Raw genomic sequence first — 19,521 nt, 5'->3', positions numbered from 1 at the left:
AACTGTAATTATAGAATACTATAATTTGAACATATTATGATGTGATATAACGACATAAACTGGTGTCTCAATTATAACGGCAAGACAATCTAAACAAAACTTATGGAAGATAGTTTGTACTCTTCAAGAGTATCCATTACAACTTTGGTACATATCACAAAAGTATACATCTACATAATGTAATCTTGTACTCATGCTTATAAAGCGAGTCCATAAGATATGAACACATATTTGTACCAAATTCATTATCGTTGTATTATAATCTTGATCATATACTACTAATTTTGTTATGTTGAGAGCTATCTCCCCCTAATACGTGCATGTATTTATTTATAAATTTGGTTCGGAGAGCACGCTACAATGTCTACTAGACATATGTTTTGATTATCTTTATACACCATTATGTGTATTTTGAAATTACATTCATACTCATTTATTCCTCCATGAGTATAATTTATTTTACTTTCACATTCTCGATCATGACTATTGACATTATCTTTATTATTTCTAGTCATACAATTTCTCATTCACTTCTGGGAATGATTTACCTAGTTGAACATGATCATGGTATTCAGGATTTCTTTATTTTGTTCATTCACCCAAAAGACAATATATGAACTAATTAAAAACTCTATTGAATATTTCTCACAATTATCGTGTCTGCAGGACCACACTAGTTTCATGAAAGATATAAAGGGTATCTTGACAACAAGATTTAGAAACTATTATAGTTTTCTAGGTTATATTTTCTTGTACTTCTCCAAAAGGTTGGCGGACCTATTTTAACTTGTATACAACAGTCAAGGGTATATTCGCATTTCAACATATAACACCCTTGATAAATAATATTCTTCAGAGAAGAGCAAGACCACATATTTAAGTTCTTCAATATTATCTAGTAAATTCTATTATAAATTCTACTTGTTTCGGTAGACCAATACCCTTTTTCTCCATAGCGGTAACATACATTGGTCAAGTACCATTTTTATCTTGTTCTTGTTTGTTGACATCTTTGTCAACACTTCTGTTGGGGATATGAGTTATTGAGAGAACCATCTCGGCCTCAAACACGACCATATTCGTATCCACGTCCACGTCCATGACCACGTCCCCGGCCACTTTTGTGGGTGGTTTTTTTTTTTTCTTTCCCATTATGGGATGTCACATTCGCTTCAGGGAATGTAGCAGGACCAGTTGGACGTGAATATTAATTTTTAATCAATAGCTCGTTTTTTTTTTCTAGCCACAAGGAGACAAGATATAAGTTCAAAATATTTCTTAATCTCTTTTCACTGTATTGCGTCTGCAGGACAACTTATTTGAGTGAAAGTTAGAATAGGTTTTCTCCATCATTTTTGCATCAATGATTTATTTATGCCAGCTTTATGTCCTCGAAGTATGTTTGGACATAAAGCTGGCATAAAACAATGATTTATTTAAAACAATGATTTATTTATGTTCTACGTACATGTGATATTATTTATTTGGTTAGTTTACACCCGCATTTTTGGTTCGAATACTTTTAAATATTTTCTTGGTCAAGTTCTACGTGAATAGTAACCTTGTCTGTTATGGTCTTTTTTTTTGTTATGGTCTTGAATATAGTACTTCATACTTCGTATAATTTATGTCGTTGTCTAAGATGTTAACCTTAACATTGTCTTGAATAGTTTACTAGAAGAGGTACATCGTGCACTCAACAATATACTTTTGTCAAGTCAAGTCAACTTCTATCATTTTCCTAGTAAAATCTAGCCATGCTAGGCAAAATTGTCTAATAATATTGATGCTTTATTTTCCACTGATTATAAAGAAAATCAACCCTAAATCCATCAATCAAGCTTATTTGGTGTAGTTGTAGAACTAGTACACCTCAAATGTTGAACAAAGTCTTCAATGTTGATGTCTGAGCTCCCACCATGACTAACTGCTTTCTTAGACAACTCTCTCCATTTGGAAGCGTTCTCTCTTATCTCTTCACTCCTTTTCCCTTCCATTATTTCCTTCAAACATTCTCTTAAGTTTTCTCTCCTAACCACTCCTTTATCGTCTTCCTTAGCCCAAACTCCAACCTCCCAAACCTCCTCAATAAACTTCGCGTCAGGCAACTGATCACTCCATTGTGGGACCCCCACCATTGGCACCCCAAGGCTAAGCCCTTCGAGTGTTGAGTTCCACCCACAATGAGTCACGAAACAAGCAGTTGCCTCGTGTGCTAAAACCTCGAGTTGGTTGCACCATGTAACTATCATTCCTCGTTGTGTCCTCGACACTTCTTCTTGAAACCCTTTTGGAAGTTTATTAAATTGAGACTCCCTAACCACCCAAAGGAAGTAATAGTTGCTTTCTTTTAATGCATATGCGATTTCCTCGGCTTGTTCTTGAGTTAGTGAAACCATGCTACCAAAAGATATGTAAATTACTGATTTTCTTGGCTTATTTTGTAGCCATTCTTTGCACTTTTCGCTTAATGGTTTCCACAAACTTGCTCCGTAACCATTGTCTCCTTCAATTCTTCCGTCTAAGTAGGATGATGGAACCATAGGTCCGATTAATTTTGCCGGCCATTTCTCTGTTACACCTTCGATAACCTACAATCATAAACATCAAATTATATACTGTATACATCTACAAATGTACAAACTGTTGTTTAGAAAATGATACTCCCTCCATCTCCTTTTGTTCTCCCTGTTTAGACCAAAAAACACTACAAGAATTTGTATCTTTAATGACAACCTAGTAACGACGGGCCAATAATTCTGTCGCAAAACCCTTTTGCGACGGGGATAACAATCAAACAAAGACGGTAACAACCGTCACAAATGTTTTTTTACGACGGGTTGATAATGAGATTTTTCATTAATGATGACTTCCTTTTATGACGGGTTCGCGACAGAAAATCCCGTCGTTAATCAACGACTATTGGCCATTAGCGACGGGATTTTTCGTCGTTAATGGTACATGCAATTTCTTGTAGTGAAAATTTGAAACCACGATTAACTAATAGAGACGGAGGGAGTAAATGAAAATGAGAGAGTGGTTTATAATTAAGCTGGCCACGTGATATTGATCTATATGTATAAAATATCAGTCTATTATTGTATCCCAACTTAAAGCTCTCTATATTTTCGGGCAATGTAACATTGACCTTCACAACTTTCAATTAGAAAATTAAGAGTTGGTTTTTGGATCATAGAAGTTCCATGTGACAAAATTATTCTAGAAGACCTACCATATATTATAAACATGTTGGATGCTAATATAAAAGACGTGCCAAGTTGCCAACATGTTACATGCATGCATTCTAATAAATAAAAAAACTAAAATATAATTGTCAATTATATTATTATGATCAATAATTTTTTCTTCAACCTGCGTCATTCATGTCGTTTTTTCCTTGACAATGCATATATTATAAATTTCTAATCATGTTCCATTATTAGGTAAGAGTCTCATTCAAAATTTCTAATCATCCTTCATTAAGGTAAGAGTCTAATTCCATATCATAACGCGATCATAGTTAAGAGTCACTTAAGATAATCCGGACTCCGGACTAAATTAATTCGATAAACGATGAACATATATAAAACACTGTGAAAATATGACAAGATATTAAAAGATATGTTCGAGATATTATAAGATACGTTTACAGTCAGAGAAGAGTTAAATGAAATACCTCCAACTCTAAATCTTCAAAAGAGTTGCAAAACATCCAATCAGCCAAGTCCACATTAGAGAATTGACTCAACTTCATAGCCAAGTAAGCGGGGTAGCTTTCAGGTTTCTTGAGAAAACTAGGCAAATCATTACCCTTAAACAAGGGCATTTTAGGCAAAGCACACCCAACCGCATCCGGCTTAATTGGCAACTCAATTAACCCACGGTCCACACAGCAAAAAATGGAGCAAACCGTAGCCGAGTTAGTAAAAAACGCGGCGCCAAGTAAGCCATAATCCTTAGCCACGTCCAAAGCCCACGGCAAAAACGCATCGTATACCACACAAGTCACAGGAAACGACGTGTTTCGATATTTTTCGATAAGTCCTACCAAGGACTTAGAACCATTTGACTTAAACGAGTTAAGGAAGACGTCCTCGGCCCCGGCTTCCGGTTTGCCGCCATCTTCGAACCCGTCCGATAACGGCTCGACCGCGATGTTATGGAGGGTAGAAATGGAAGAGAGGGTTTGTTTAGTGGTGGCTAATGTAGCTTTGATGCCTTTAGAGGCTAAACGTTTAGCAAATTGAAGGAGTGGGTTAATGTGGCCTTGGCTTGGGTAGGGAATTACCACAACATGTGGCATTGATAAATCATTTTCCTCAATTTTCATTTTCGTTTTTTCTAATCTTTTTTCCACCTTGATTTGTTTTATAGTGAAAATATACTTAGCATGTTATTTATAGGAGGGAATTGAATGACGTAAGGCAATGATGACGTATCAAGGATTACATAATTAGATGATGAAGATCCTAGTTGGCTATTTTAATTATCTTCTTTTCTGTGATTGGTTTTTGTGGCATAAAATGCAATAAATCAGGTTTGTTTTCAACTTTTATTTCACCCTTTTTGTTAATTAGCCTTTTAAATTTCCTATTTTTGGTAGTAAAAAAACAAATATTGGTAATAAATATTTTTTTATATCATATTGATTTATACTTGAAAATGTAAGGTGAATCAGGATTATCGCACAATCTTATGATTCTTATGAATATATCAGGTTGAATTGATTTAAAAAAACCCTTTACTATTCATGTGATCAGGAAACGTAAATCGCATTTGGTATAAACAAGAAGAACGTTATCAAATTTAATCACCCTTGTTGGGTCATTTTAATGTAAATTTTCTTCATATTAGCTTTATGTAACTTTTATTAAGGTACAACTATAGATACTAATGATCAAAGGTCTGAAATCCGCAAAAAGATCAAATGGGAAAACCTTGATCCTTCATAGAACGGACTATTAAAGAATAAAAGGCATATCAAATCACACTGGATATCAAATCAATATTTTGCAACATTCTGTGATTTCCTATGAGGATCATTGAAAATTTAAAATGAAACTGATTTCCTGAAAATTGCCGTAGAACAAGCATGCATTATGTCATTTATGTGTATTGGTGTTGAATAATTTTTGCACATAAAGCATGACATATATTTAATAATGATATATTGACCTACTAGCTGTTTAAAAATGATTGAGGGTCTGTGTAAGTTAGGTTTCGGATCCCCATCCGACCATTCCCATTTTGTAATTCACTTATTTACGTTTTCCTTTGGCTTATTCGCACTAAAATTATCAATGAGGTCTATGCTTAATAATAAACACATTGGTACATTTTTTTTTAATACTACCTTCGTTTCTAAATGTTCTTTACGGTTACCTATTTGCACGGTAATTAAGAAACTTTGGTGAGCATGTGATGGTTAGGATAACAAGTGGGAAAATGAGTGGTTATAAATTGTTCAACAATGCAAGTGGATGAAAATTAATTAACGTATTGTCGTGAGTGGCTAAATTATGTTTGACTCCAGTAATATGTTGTGGTGGTCAAATAAGGGTGTGAATGTGAATTTTATATGTCAAAAATGGAAGCAAATTTGTTAAAAATGACCTTTTATAACACAAATTTTGCGAGAAAGGACCTTATATAATTTTTTTTTGTGAAATCACACCTTAATGTAAATTTTTTTGCGAGAAATGACCTTATATAATTTTTTTTTGTGAAATCACACCTTAATGTAATTTTTTTTGCGAAAGACAACCAAAAGTAAATTTCCGGCATTGACTGACCTTTTTCGGCCATTGACTTGCACGTGAGAAGCACGTGTGACTTTATTTTGCTAATTACACCCAATTTTCCTCCAAAATTCTAAGCTTTAAAACCTAAAAGTTGAAAAAAAAATCGAAATAAAATTAAGTTTGAAAATTCAAGACTCGAGAAAATCAATGTCTTTAGCCAACGTATGCCACACGTGCTGCTCACGTGCAAGTCAATGGCCTGAAAAGCTCAGTCAATGCCGGAAACTTCTCTTAGGTCCTTTCTCGCAAAAAAAATTACTTTAAGGTGTGTTTTCACAAAAAAAATTATATAAGGTTCTTTCTCGCAAAATTTGAGTTATAAAAGGTTCTTTTTGGCAAATTTGACAGAATGGAATAAAGTAGAGTGTAAAAAACTTTCAAGAACGAACTAAAATGAAAAGTGTAAAAAACTTTCCGGAACGAAGATAGTAGTAAGAAGAAATGACCCTCATGAACCAAAACCTAACACAAGTTAATCCAGTTACACAAGTTTTCACCTAAGCTAATTACAAGCATTCACAGTTAATATAACTCGAAATTATAACCTTCAAGTAAAAAAGTGAGTTCCTCACCTTTCACCAACATAGATGTACATATGACAATACCAACCAAGTCTTAGGCGGCAAACTTTGTCGATTATGCATTGCGGCATGCCGTAAAACATGAAAATTAATTGCTGAGGTCATTTGATAACATCATCTTTATTTGTCATCTCTTAGCTACGTACTCCGTACTGGTCTTTGGATTGGAGAAATTAAACAAACCTAAGCCTATCATTTTCCTAATTTTATTTGTCCGGCCATTAATTGTTAAAAATTATAAATATCTTATGAAGCAAGAATATTTTTGTTGGTTTCTTCTTTTAAATTACTTTCATATAATACGTTTATTAAAAAAATTATGATTATATCATATGAGAAAATGACACGAATTTTGATCTTAAAATCCTTGAAAAGCCAAACTGGACCAAAAATAGGCAAAATTCTTGTATTACAAGACTCTGTACAAAATAAGATTAGTGGTTAAAAGACAAACTTATTGAATTCCCTCAAAAAAAGATACTCAGTATACATATGCATAAACGGTCATTGTATTAGGAGCCCCTCGTGGTAGAGTACAAAAAAATGCAACAATACCGGCAATCTAGTATAATATGTCGTCAAAAAGGAAAAGTATTATATGTCGTCAAGGCTAGACTTTTTAAGCTATGACCATCGTACATCAACATACAAGTAATAATTTGTAAATTGTACATTATCTAATGATAAGGAAAATAATTATTACATTCATATATACACTATTTTGTTGATTTGCGGATATTGCATCTTTAAATTAGCAAATACATTGAAACCAACTGTACCTAGAAATTGGCATGTGGGGGGTTTTAGCAATGGACCATATTTGACTTTGTGATAATTGGTGTTGACTGTTGAGGAACCCTTTGTTAAATTGGCCTCGCTGTGCTAATCTGGCTATGGGCCTAATGACGTGCTTTTCACACGGACCTCGCATTTGGGGGCCAGCCGTACCGTACTGTCCTTGCTTCTTTTCCACTACTCGCGACTCACGACGAAGCTCAACAAATCACGGTATATTGGTAATTTGTGTCATTTGTTTTATAACGTATAGCTAATAACAACAATTTGAAAACGTCAACTTTTGAGTTTACAATTTTAAGTTTGGCACAATTACTTAACCAACACCAAGATCATTGTGGAGCGATTTCCTTCAATATTGCATAAAGATTCAATAATTCTCTAAATATGTTACTTTTTAAGTTATTTCCCATCATACCGTCCACGTAAGCTAGGGAGAAAGATAAATAATTTTTTTTCCGTTTCAGCATTGAACCGCCATATGAGATAGCGGTTTCGTTTTAAAGTAAACCTGAGATGGCGGTTCAATGTTATAAACCAATATCTGAGATAGCGGTTTGCTTTTAAACAAAACCGCTATCTCAGATGGCGGTTTGCTTTGTAAATTATTTTTAACATTAATTACAGTTTAAATAGAAATATAACTTAGAAGTAACCTCTAGTGACATCATTTGTGTCTGTAGCTCAGTGGTGGATAGAGTCTGCCATATAAGCAGAAGGTCCTAGGTTTGACCCCTACCTAACGCGCTTATTTTTTTTTACCATTTATAAATAGTGATTATAAACCGCTATCTCAGATAGCGGTTTACTTAAGTCAACCGCTATCTCAGATAGCGATTTAGTGCTGCTTCGTTAAAAAAAAGACCGGTTTAAATGCTGACGTGGACGGTATGGTGGGAATTAAGTTAAAAAATGGCGCATTTTGAGAATTTGCCGTTCTTTAAACAATATTGAAGGAAATCGCTCATCATTGTGTGCAGTTTTTATTTTCATTGTAAAATACTCCATTTGTATTTAATAAAGGGATATACTTGCTTTTTTCGGCCGTATTTACTTAAGAGATACACTTGCCAGTTTTAGTAACTTATCAACCCCACCATCTAATTAAATAATCTATCTACAACCCACCACAACCCCACACCCCCTAAAATGACATGGTCCCCACTTGTTTTACTTATTAAAATGTCTACTCAACCCCACTTGTTTTATTACTTTATCTCATTCAATTATTTTTAATACTCGTATCCGGTCAAGTGTATCTCTTAAATAAATACGGATGTAGTATATAACATGTGAGTTGAGTATCTTAAGCGAACTTAAAAAAACAAATAACGTATGAGTACCATCAACCATGAACAATGACATTTAACCTACTTTGTTGGAGATTCATGTTTCATAGACATAGAGAAAAAGTACTACTAGTAACAACACGTGTAATGATACACACAAAATCCATATAGAACAATTTGTCGCAAATGGACAAGTAAAATTAGACGGAACATTCGGGAAGTAACCAGCCTCCAACGAATTGAATAATCCATTAGTCTTCACCAAACTAATTAATTTTAGTCCATGATTAACAACTAGAGTTGACAAAACAAACTCCTAATTTCGATTGAACCAAAATTACTTGAACCGATTTAGACCTCAGCCAAAATTGACCTAATATTAACCTACCCAACTCGAAAAAATACGACAACAAATATCATTTAATTTATCATAAATATAATAGGTAATAGACTCGAACACTACCAGGCTTGATTAACCCAAATTGTTTCTTCAAAAAATATCAACCCAGACTGAAGGGATACAAATTCCAAACCAAACCTATTTAATGTGAACCATCAATTTGCCACTTCAATTCAATCATGATGCAAGTACAATATTCCATAAATGTTTACAATTCCTCAACTCAAAATTTTCATCCCCAAAATGGTTAGGGATAACAAATCTAAAACGTAAAGAATCTACAACTTATTAGGAGAAAAATTGATGTTGCTAATACGTGACAACTAAAACTACATCTCTATGCAACAAGTAACCTAGAAGTATATGGCAACTTCCTGTCCAACCATTTCTAATACGTGATCACTCGCATCATTAAGAGCACTCTGCGTTTCATCAAAATATCGGTAAGGTAATGGCAAATTGAGCAGAAGAGGGAAGTACATAAAAGGAAATTAACTTCTAACAGAATTTACCTGTCCGAGTTTTGTAATAAAGTTGCTGGTAAGATTTATAGACGTCAAGGCAACATCTTCGTTAGCCTTCAGCGCTTGTGAAATTGCATATGCCCCAGAATCCTGCCCACAACAAATTCCATATTAAAGACGGGGAATATAGATTTTTCTTGTTAAAAAAGAAATGAAAAGATGAGCTTAAGTTTGTACTCTTATTTCGTTAAATCCCAAATCTAATGAAGTTAGGGCTTCATTCACCACTTTCAAGCTCTGTGCTAAACAAACTACGCCCTGCAATGAAAAATGTAACTGAAAAATATTACAATGCGACAAAAGAGACATCAAGCATGCTCAGAGCATATATTTAAGTAAGAAAAATATACTTCATCCATCAATCCGTTTGCTCTCAAATCAAGTGTTGATATGGTGGTGTTATACTTAATCATATCGCCTATGTACTCTGCACCCTTTCCTCCAATCTGCAACATATGACCAGATAATATCCTAAATTAACATCTAAAAGTGCATGTTTTCAGACACCAGCCGAGTTTAAAATTAACATTTTGAAAAAATACTTTACCTGACACCAGCCGAGTTTAAGTGTCTTAATTTTCCCATTAAATTTAAGTACGTCAGCTAAGGCTTTTGCTCCGTCAGGTCCAATTGGATTATAGCCAACTTCCAACTAAGAGAAGAAAAAAGAAGTTGAAGTAGTCAAGGGATAAAATGGTAAAAGGTAATCGGGGGAAGAGAGGATGAGGTGAGCTTTACTGTTGTAATGACATCATTATCTTTCAAGACCTCAGCAACGCAACTTATTCCTTTAGCATGAATGTTATTTCCTCCCTGAGGATTCCAGAATAGAAACCTTGAAAATTATGATATATAGACGGTAGAAAGCCAATAATTCAACACCAATTAATTATACTTGTGTTAACACAAAATGCTATTTTTCTCACCAAGTCTATGGTAGTGATTGATCGATTCTGTTTAAGTGCATCAGCAATTTTTTCTGCCCCCTAGTTGATAGGCAAACATTCAGGCTGATCAGATAAACCACTCAACAATTTCTCAATTTTAAAGAAGAAACAGCGTCCACACACAGATACTAAGTAATATAACAAGTTCAGCTTCTATTCTCTAATAACAAAGTGTGTATCATGATCCAACCATAGCCAAGACAGAAGTACAGGAAAAATAAACAAACTCAGACATGTATCAGTGAACACAACACTAAAACAGTCCTGTTATGAAGGAGCAAAGTGCACAATTGCTAAAACAGTATTCAGATTTCAGAGGCAAACATCTATTACTTGCATAATTATTGACTTCTCCTAAACTGATGAACATAAATGCAACTAGAAGATGCTGGAGATCTAACAAAGAAATTCTTAAAAATAGGGTTTTCCTAACAAGAACTGAATTTTTCTAAGCCATTAATGAAAGGATACTTCCAATATGTAGTACTATATGAAATTGATATCAGTGCAATACAGAGAAAGCACAAAAAGGTATGTCTGGGACATGTTTGGTAAGTGGTCATAAATTACAGGAACGGTAATGAGTTGGTATGTAATGTTGTAAGGAATTAGGAAATCCCATTTTCATTACCATGATAATCAAACTCCATCTCCAAACATGTGTCTTGCTTCATAAGTTTACATTTCCATCCACTACCGCCTTTAAAATCAAACTCCATCTCCAAACATGCGTCTTTCTTCATAAATTTACATTTCCGCCCACTACCGCCTTTAAAGTCATAATGGATGGTAATGAAAAGTTACGAAGAAAATGAGGTATTTGGAGATGGACCAGCATTATCATGGATATTGGCATGAGATTTTCTTCACAAAATTACATATACAATCATTGACATTATCACCAGTTTGTCAATTTATTACCACCTAACGAACAGGCTGTTAAGCTGTAAAAAAAACAAACTCCCATCATCGTACCAACATCTGGAAGCTTTTCTCTTGAAGTTGACTTTATAATTAACAGCACAACAGATGTTTGGCATCATGATGCCTTTGTTAAAGGGTTAAACTTAAGGCATCCAAACATCAGAAGTTCCTTTTCCCGTCTCTTTTCCACTATTCTTTCTACAGAGACAGATACTTCATAATTGGAAGGAGAGAGAGAATGCGGAGGTTTCACTCAACAAAACAATCAGATTACAAAGCAATATTTTATAATAAGAACCCGTCCAGTGAACAATAAACGGTGGGGGACAAATTGGCTCGTAACAGCATACCTCATCCCCAATGTCGTTCATGTAAACATTCAGCCATAACAAGCTCTTGGTGTTCTTTACATATTCTGCTATGTGAAAAGCACCTCTAGAACCAATTTCATTGTTGCTGATATCCAGCTGCACCATTTTCCCTGAAAGTTGGTGGAATTCAGTGGAAACTCGAATATGGGAAAAGAAAAAATAAAGGAAAGAGATGTCCCTTTTATCTTCCATGGAGAACGATGAGGGCAAAAGATGTAAAGGAAACTAAACCAGTAATTGAGTGCTCGAAAATTGGGGATAGAAATGAAGTAAGTTCTGGAGCTAAAGACCCTTAGAATATGTACGGAAGAAAAAGAGATAAACCTTTACGTGCTGACAAGCTTGACATCAAAGCACGGACTCCTTCATTGCCCATAGAATTTCCATGCAGGTGAAGGTCCTGAAATATTTAATTTCTTAGATTTAAGATTAAGGACTTGAGAATGCCACAATTTAACAAAAGCATCCACTTTTATTTTGGAAAAGGTTTTAAATACTGAGCATTTCACAATTAATACGTATATTAACAAAGGAAATTTGAACTAAAACGGAGTCAGAAAAACAGCCACGAGCAGCATTCAAGTATACCAGAAAACATACCCGTATGGACTTATTCGCCTCCATACCTTTAGCTAAAGCAGCAACTCCCAAAGCCCCACCATAGTTACCACTGCACCATTACAGGAGATCATTAACACAAAAATATACTACAAAAACGAAAAAGTAGAGATTATTTTTTCTTTATCTTCTTTTGGGAAGTTGGCTGGGTTACAGAGACGCCGACAAATAGAAGGGAGTTTGCAGAATGCAAGTTGAGATCACAGCTTAAACTCACGTCAGGTGTAAACTTTGGATGGTGTTGTTCTCAACTAGCGCCCCAGCAATACTTGCAAAACCCTACCTCCATTTTTGGAACACAAAACATAAATAGTACAAATTTTCAAGTTTCTGTTCGATATAGATACAACATCAGATGTGGAATGCTAATGTTAGCTGCATACCGAATAGTCGATCATGTTGTTGTTAAGCTCAATAATGCGCAAAGTTGTATTTTTCTTCAGCATTTCTGCGACAGCTTTGGCACCCTGCATGAAAAGAGTATTTCTTAATAGTCACTAAGCTAAAGAGCAGCTTAAACTTTAATACTTCTTCTAGCTGCCATGAAAGGCTCCAACCATCAGATAACACCAAGTAAAGATCATAAAGTAATCAGCTAGAGCCTCAGGCTTCAGAACTAAGTCGCCTAAGACAAGAAATTTTGCACTTAAATTGAAAATATTGGAGACTAGTTCCGAGTATAGGCTTTTAAAGCAAATAAATAAATATCAACTTAGAATTTGAGATGTAAACTGACCTCATCTCCCATGCCAGTACTGTTCAATTGCAGCTTCTCAACACCACTATTATTTACCAATACCTCACATAAGCACTGCAAAAGAAAATTAATATTAATGAAAAATTAGAGAGAATGAAAAAGATCTGTAACATACTTAACACATATCTAGGGCATCCAAGTGACAATTTGCTTCTGTTTGCATTATACTTATAACACTGGGATGATTATTAAGTAGATATTTCATCATATACACTTCTGCATTTCAAAATAAGCAAGGAAAAACATATATTTTTGGGAGGAAGGGGAGGAAAACTCCACGATGAACAGTCTCACAAGAAGTCTTCCTCCACAACAAGCAAGAGAAATCTTTTACACTGTTACATACTACTTATCATATTTGCCAACAAGTGCTAAAGGTCTAAAACGAATAATGAGGAAAGAAAAAAAGGAGGCAAACCAGCGGCAACTGGATTGATTAATTAATACACTGAGACACACAATAACATTAATTTAAAACCTCATGATAAAACCGAGGCTCTTCACAGTACAGAACCACGATGCTCATACGATCTGGACACCTTTTCACTTATTATTTTTGGGACAATATATCTCATAAGATCTCTGTAGAATATAGACAAGACAGATTGTGCAGCACTTACCGAAAGAATATCGCTCTTAAGTCTTAAACAAATCAATGAAAGTATTTCAGCAATGTACTCCCTCTGTCTCTTTTTGTTTTTACGTTTTCCTTTTTGGGTATTTCAAAATGTTCTTTACATTTCCTTTTATACTATCACATAAATGACTTAGTATTCTATCAAAATTTGTGTCCAATTATTATTTTAACCAATCAAATTCATTTGGTCATTTAATTTCTCACACTTTTGCATTGGGACATTAAATTTTTCTCATTTCCCAATATCAGAATCTTGATAAAAGTGAAAACATTATAAATAAACGTAATTTATCTCGTTTAAATAAAAAAATTGAGGAATTTCAATGCAAATTAATTATTCGTTAAAACGCGTGAAAAATACCAAACGTAAAAAACAAAAAGAGACGGAGGGAGTACATTATTAGCTTTTACAAAGAAAAGTTAATTAAGGCAGAAGACCGAGGCATGTGAAACAAAGATGGCCCCAGGAAAATTCTTTCATTAATGCGTCCAAAAAAGCAAGGAGGAAACACAATCAAATTAGAGGTTTGATGGTTACTGGTTAGTGACCAAAAAATTTGGACAAGGCCTTCACTCTTAAAGCTGGTGGGATTGTACGATGACCCACCAACTTGGAGCTAGCTGTATGTGGTATCAAAAGTACTCTCAAAGCTGGTTTTGCTGCACCCAACAAAGTGTAATACCACTTCTAGTCATTACTTCTGGTTGAAAGGCCTTGAAAAAGTGGGATTATTTGGCATTCATGGTTTCAGGATTCACTCAATGTGCCTAAGCATTAAATTATAGTACAAGGAACACATTATGGAAGACTAGGGTCAGTACTGTTGATGTTTGCCTTCTGTGGCTTGGAAACTGAGATGCTCATATTTTCTTCAATCGTATAGTGTTGTGCTTCGGGCATGTGATGAAGTGGTTACGGGATATAACACACGAATAGAGAGATTCAGCAGGTATGTAAGGGGCATCTGCAGAGTGCATAGGAAAATCAAGGTCTTATGTGTAGTATGCTTGACTGATCTTTGGAGCGTTTTGATTACCAGATTTGGCACTCTAGGAATAAAGCATGGTCCGGAAAAGAAAGTTCATCCTGATGTTGTAGTTAGGCTTTAGGCAGGTTAAAAGAACAGTTAAGATGCAAGGCTAACCGGTAAATGCTTTAAAATGTTTCTAATCAAGAAAGGATTTAATTTGAGGTTTTGTACTTTTGTAGAGCTAAGAGTGTTATTCTAAGAGCCTAGGTGAAATTCTGGTGATTGTTTAACTTCTAATGTCTGCGCTAATGACTTGTATTCTGGTTACTATTGGTAATAAAAGCTCACTCACTAACTCATCCAAAAAAATCTATGTAGATAAGCATAAAAATAAGGGAAATATATTCTTGATAGGTAAGTCATTGCATGCGCAACATCTACTACAAAACAGCTAAGTGACTATTATGTTGATCAAGATAGTATGTTGATCATACCACAAACTTTATAGACGCCCCTCTTATAAAAGCAAATTAAAACAGCAAAGTGACTAGTCTGACATAGCAAAAAGACTGAAGTGCAACTTCTATATGTAGATTACCATTTCTCAATCCCTACAATGCCTAACTGAATTGTTACCTGCAAGCATGTAGCTATCCTAATCGCATAAAGTTGTAAATGTTACGATTTCAAAAGGCTAACCTTGGCTCCTTCATCTCCAATAGAATTTCCGGAGAGATTTAATGTTTTCAAGAAGATATTTGACTGGAGAATGCCATCAAAGGCTTTTACTCCAGCTGATGTTATTCCGTTAGCTGAAAAATCTACTTCTTCTGCAACCTAAAATACAATGTTGTTAACGTCATATGCAGTTCACAAATGGTGGGAGAGCAGATTTTTCCGATAATCTAAACTTAAAACCAAAAATAAATACAAGAGGAAAGTTAAAAACATTTGGAGTTATAGACTCACAAGAGAATATTAAAAGGAAAACATGTAGCACCAGGGGAGGAATTAGAGGCGAGGGATTGTGTAGGCAATTCCTCCCAATTTCAAGTTTTATGGAGTCAGTCAGCTTTATATTCACACATGATCTAGCTGGTTGTTTTTTTGTTCTTTTGGCAGCAGAACTAACTGGTTTAGTATCTTTTCTCCTAAGAACAATCGTTCGATTCTCAACAGCACCCTATTTCTTAAATTTCTTTCCCTGCTTTCCTATATTTCGGTTGCATCTGCTTGGTTCTAGCTTCCCGTCATTACACTTGGCTCTTTTTTTCCACATCAACTTCGGTCCTTCCTCCTTGACCTGTTCTAGTTTGGAATATTTTACTACCTATGTCTTTCTCTCTCCCTCCTTAAGGTTTTGGATCTTGCAAGAGCTTCACCTCTGGCTTCATGTCGCCTTATGCCATATTCCATATTAATTTTTAAAATAACAAGATTACCAACACACAAACTTCTTCCGGTATATATTCGAAGAAAAAGTTACATACACTAAAATGATAATCTTTTTTAATTTCTATATCTTCCACCTTTTATCATCCATGATGACTCTGTATTTCAACGTACTTCGTACATTTTCATTGAAGTTACTAGGCTTAGCTGAAAAACTTGCTAGGAGAAGAAGAAATCCATTATAGAAGATCAAGCCCATCTCATCAATATCAGTATAAAGTCTACAAACTGACCAAACATTTAGGATGAAGAAATCATATTCAATCAAATATCTAACCTGATTGTATGCCAAGCTTTCAGCAAGAAAATATAGACCTTCATCACCAAAACTACGACCTACAAAAAAAAAGTATGCAAATAAATTTGGCAAAGTGTATCTCAGTAACAAAACACTGGAATTATCACGCCTTGATGGCAGATAAAGAACAGCATCGTATACCACATCTACAAAACAAGAAAGGGCAAAAAGTATAAAGGTAACGATGAACCACAGAAGACGATACTGAAACTACCTTGAACTATGAATACCTCAATGACTCAATGAAGAATCATGAAGACAGGAATGTTTTATTACTGGACGTACCTGACATATCAACTATATTGAAAGACCTAAGTTCTTTGGCAAAGTCGTTGAGCTTCAACTTTGAATCTCTCTCAATCTTCTGACTCATATTTTTTAACAAGTTTGTCCCAGCAGCAAATGACCACTTCATCTCCGAGGATGCAGGTTTGTTTTCTGTTGATGTACTAGTTGTAGCCTTCGGAGGCTTAGGCAAAAGGATTTTACCAACGACCTTCCACAAAACTGTGAGCTGAAAGAACAAATTAGTGAACTCTTTTTGAAATCTTCATGTATACTGGGAAGAAACTAGCAATTATAAACACTAGTGTTTTGTTAGGGAGATGCTCCTCTAATGATCTAGTCATCTAGTGTCCAGCTAACCATTGTAGTGAAGGTGATATTTAATTAACTTCAGGGATAAGAGTCTTCAATTTGCAACTAGAGCCATGGTTAGTGCTAAATTGGAGTTTAGGAGAAAAAAGTTAGAATCTTGCAGGTTTAGGGTAAGTCAGTTACGTGGAGTGCTATAATTAGTATTGGGAGGGATCCAACAGTCAATGTAGTGACATTAAATGGTAAACTCTTCGTTCAAAGTTTCAAACAAGGGATAAGCTCTTCGCTCATACTTGTACAAGAGATAAGCTCTTGGTTCATATCAGAGATAAAGTGATAAACTCCTCGTTCATGCAAGAGAAAAAAAAATTGGGACAAGATTTCATGTCCTTATGTGTTTAACGAGAAAAAGATACATTTATTCCCGCAATAACTTAACTACTTGGTGAGTTGGTGGTAATTTAGGCCACAATCAAGCTACCTTTTTTTCCAAAAAACAGAAAGAAGAAAAGGACTGTATATAGAAAAGCGTACAAAAGGAAAACAAGTAGTCTTAAAAGCCTCAGTTGTCTTGGCCATATCGATGCTAAAAAAGTTATTGAATCCCAAAAAAAATAACACGAGATGCCATCTCTTGAGCTTCTTGGGCTTTCTTGGCCCTATATGATTCCTAACACTTAGAAATATGGAATTATGCTGCTACATTTTCTGCTAGCACATAAAAACCCCGTCAAGATTATCATTTGGACACAAGACACTAAAACAAAGAATCTCCTAGTATTTCTTGGAAGAAACAGAGGAAAAGCAACTCCACTTTCCTCCTGTTGCTGCAAAACTGAGATACATTCTGACTCTTCCCTACAAGTCTGCTCCACATTAGGAGATCCCAACAACATCAACTTCGGATTACTTGCTTAGAACATTAAAGTAAACATTTGTCCCAAAGGAGAGATGGCGTAACTGGTAACCTTTCAGTGTGAAATTTTGGTCAGTCCAACTACTCCAATCCATCTAAATAAATTCCGCTAAAAGCATTCTAGTCTAATCTTCCATCAAACCCTACCTCCTCGGCTCTTCCTTACAACTAGTAAACCTCAAACATACAACCCTCTGAAGAAATTTGCAGCCTTCCCTGATCTCTATAAGTTGGAAGTGTTGACATATATACCTATATAAGACACCTTTCAGTCACATTCGTCTGTACCCTAGGTGAGGTCCCAAATAAGTGCATAATATGGATCACTATCGCCTAAAAACTTGTCAATCCTCATTTTTAATATTTGTATATCCATTGCAATGCGGCTTCTGAGCTATAATTATTATAGCTTAATATAAATCACAGTTCAATTGACCCAAAACATATGATCCAATTCCTTTTCCTCTTATCCATTAAATCCATCATAATTCGCGTTCCTAAATTTCGAGAAGCTAACTTGCCCATACCAATAACATCCCAAACACTTATAACTTGTTTAATTGGAAGTAAATTTCAATAGGAACAAGAATGAGTATGCATAATGCTACATTGAATGGTCCTAAGTCCTAACTTACATTTCACAATTCACATTGATGTCCTTTCTCCTAATTCAACCCTACCTAAGTAATACCATTTAATCACCTACCAAAAACCAACCAAATTCTAGTTAGCTTAGTTCGTAAACTAGGATTGAATCCCGTCTGCATCATTACTCTCTACCCACCATAAAAACAACCAAATACATGAAATGCAAGAAAAAGGGCAGCTAATTACCGATAGATACGGCGAGGAAAAGAGCAGGAGGAACAAGAGCCGTTGCAATCTCCTTAAATTGGCCAATGGGTAACGGATTCTGTCCCTGAGACTCCCTATAAACTACTCTACGACTACGAGAAGAACCGCGCCCAGTACTGCTAGCGGAGGCTCTTACAGTGGAGAATTTCAACTTCAAACATCGTCTTCTCCCATTAACGGTCGTCAGAAAAGGCAAACCCTGACGAAAAGGGTGGCTCTGGGGTTGAAATGGGAGTTTTGTTGAGGAGAGAGAAATTGTGGAGGAGGGAGAAGGAGTGGACGCCATTAATGGAGCTTGAAATTGGGTAATTTTATAAATAATTTTGTGGGGTTTAATTAAGCATTGAAGAAATCTTGTTGCTTTTTTTTTCTTCTGGGAATTCTGGAAGTGTGTGTGAGTCGAAATTGCAGAAAAGAGCAGGATAGATTGCCGCTTCTCGAATCGTAGAGAGGGAGGAGAGAGAAAGTCGATTGAAAATGGGTTTTGGGCTAGCTTGAAATCTGGGCTTTATCCAAAACTAAATTGAAGGAACAAACCGAAACAGACTTGATAGGTACTTAAACAAGGCATAATCGGTTGCATACTTGCATATAATCATATAAGAACTACTCCGTAGTATTTTGGTATGAGCAATTTCCCGAATGGTTGCGTGAATAACAATTAATTATTATATTAATTCATAAATTATGTTTGAATCTTTTTACAATAAAAAATTTCTTTACCTTCTTAGTATTAATTTTTAAAATGGAACATGTAAAATATCATGGCTTGATTGAATAAGTCTTTA

The 19,521-nt window shown here is 35.1% G+C and overlaps 2 protein-coding genes across 2 annotated transcripts; both read right to left on the bottom strand.

Moving 5' to 3' along the window:
- Positions 1-1,615: 1,615 nt before the first annotated feature.
- Positions 1,616-4,421, bottom strand: LOC110782808 (UDP-glycosyltransferase 74B1). The gene is made up of 2 exons (XM_056834895.1): positions 3,677-4,421; positions 1,616-2,591 (listed from the first exon to the last, which is right to left on the bottom strand). The coding sequence occupies exons 1-2, from the start codon at positions 4,328-4,330 to the stop codon at positions 1,833-1,835; spliced, it is 1,413 nt and encodes a 470-aa protein (XP_056690873.1). The 5' UTR covers positions 4,331-4,421; the 3' UTR covers positions 1,616-1,832.
- A 4,586-nt stretch (positions 4,422-9,007) lies between these two features.
- On the bottom strand, positions 9,008-19,256 carry LOC110782882 (uncharacterized). Its single transcript, XM_021987126.2, has 17 exons — positions 18,713-19,256; positions 16,651-16,872; positions 16,345-16,403; positions 15,315-15,452; positions 12,987-13,061; positions 12,634-12,717; positions 12,468-12,529; positions 12,233-12,302; positions 11,957-12,032; positions 11,612-11,742; positions 10,317-10,376; positions 10,129-10,203; positions 9,938-10,042; positions 9,741-9,836; positions 9,568-9,648; positions 9,379-9,480; positions 9,008-9,288 (listed from the first exon to the last, which is right to left on the bottom strand). Exons 1-17 carry the CDS (start codon positions 19,017-19,019, stop codon positions 9,220-9,222), a joined length of 1,812 nt encoding a protein of 603 aa, XP_021842818.2. The 5' UTR covers positions 19,020-19,256; the 3' UTR covers positions 9,008-9,219.
- Positions 19,257-19,521: the final 265 nt, after the last annotated feature.

This window comes from Spinacia oleracea, chromosome 1 (genome assembly GCF_020520425.1).
Source record: "Spinacia oleracea cultivar Varoflay chromosome 1, BTI_SOV_V1, whole genome shotgun sequence".
Classification (NCBI taxonomy): domain Eukaryota; kingdom Viridiplantae; phylum Streptophyta; class Magnoliopsida; order Caryophyllales; family Amaranthaceae; genus Spinacia; species Spinacia oleracea.
Note: the sequence above shows the minus strand (reverse complement) of the source record. Positions and strands in the feature narration are given on the sequence as shown.

What these genes read in the sequence shown, in the direction of transcription:
- LOC110782882 (XM_021987126.2), bottom strand. Translation starts at nt 19,019, where the DNA reads ATGGCGTCCACTCCTTCTCCCTCCTCCACAATTTCTCTCTCCTCAACA. An exon ending in GTACTGGCATGGGAGATGAG is followed by an intron (nt 12,718 to 12,986) that starts GTCAGTTTACAT and finishes CTTTTCATGCAG; the next exon opens with GGTGCCAAAGCTGTCGCAGA. An exon ending in TGGGATTTAACGAAATAAGA is followed by an intron (nt 9,481 to 9,567) that starts GTACAAACTTAA and finishes TGTTGTGGGCAG; the next exon opens with GATTCTGGGGCATATGCAAT.
- LOC110782808 (XM_056834895.1), bottom strand. Translation starts at nt 4,330, where the DNA reads ATGAAAATTGAGGAAAATGATTTATCAATGCCACATGTTGTGGTAATT. An exon ending in TTGAAGATTTAGAGTTGGAG is followed by an intron (nt 2,592 to 3,676) that starts GTATTTCATTTA and finishes TTATGATTGTAG; the next exon opens with GTTATCGAAGGTGTAACAGA.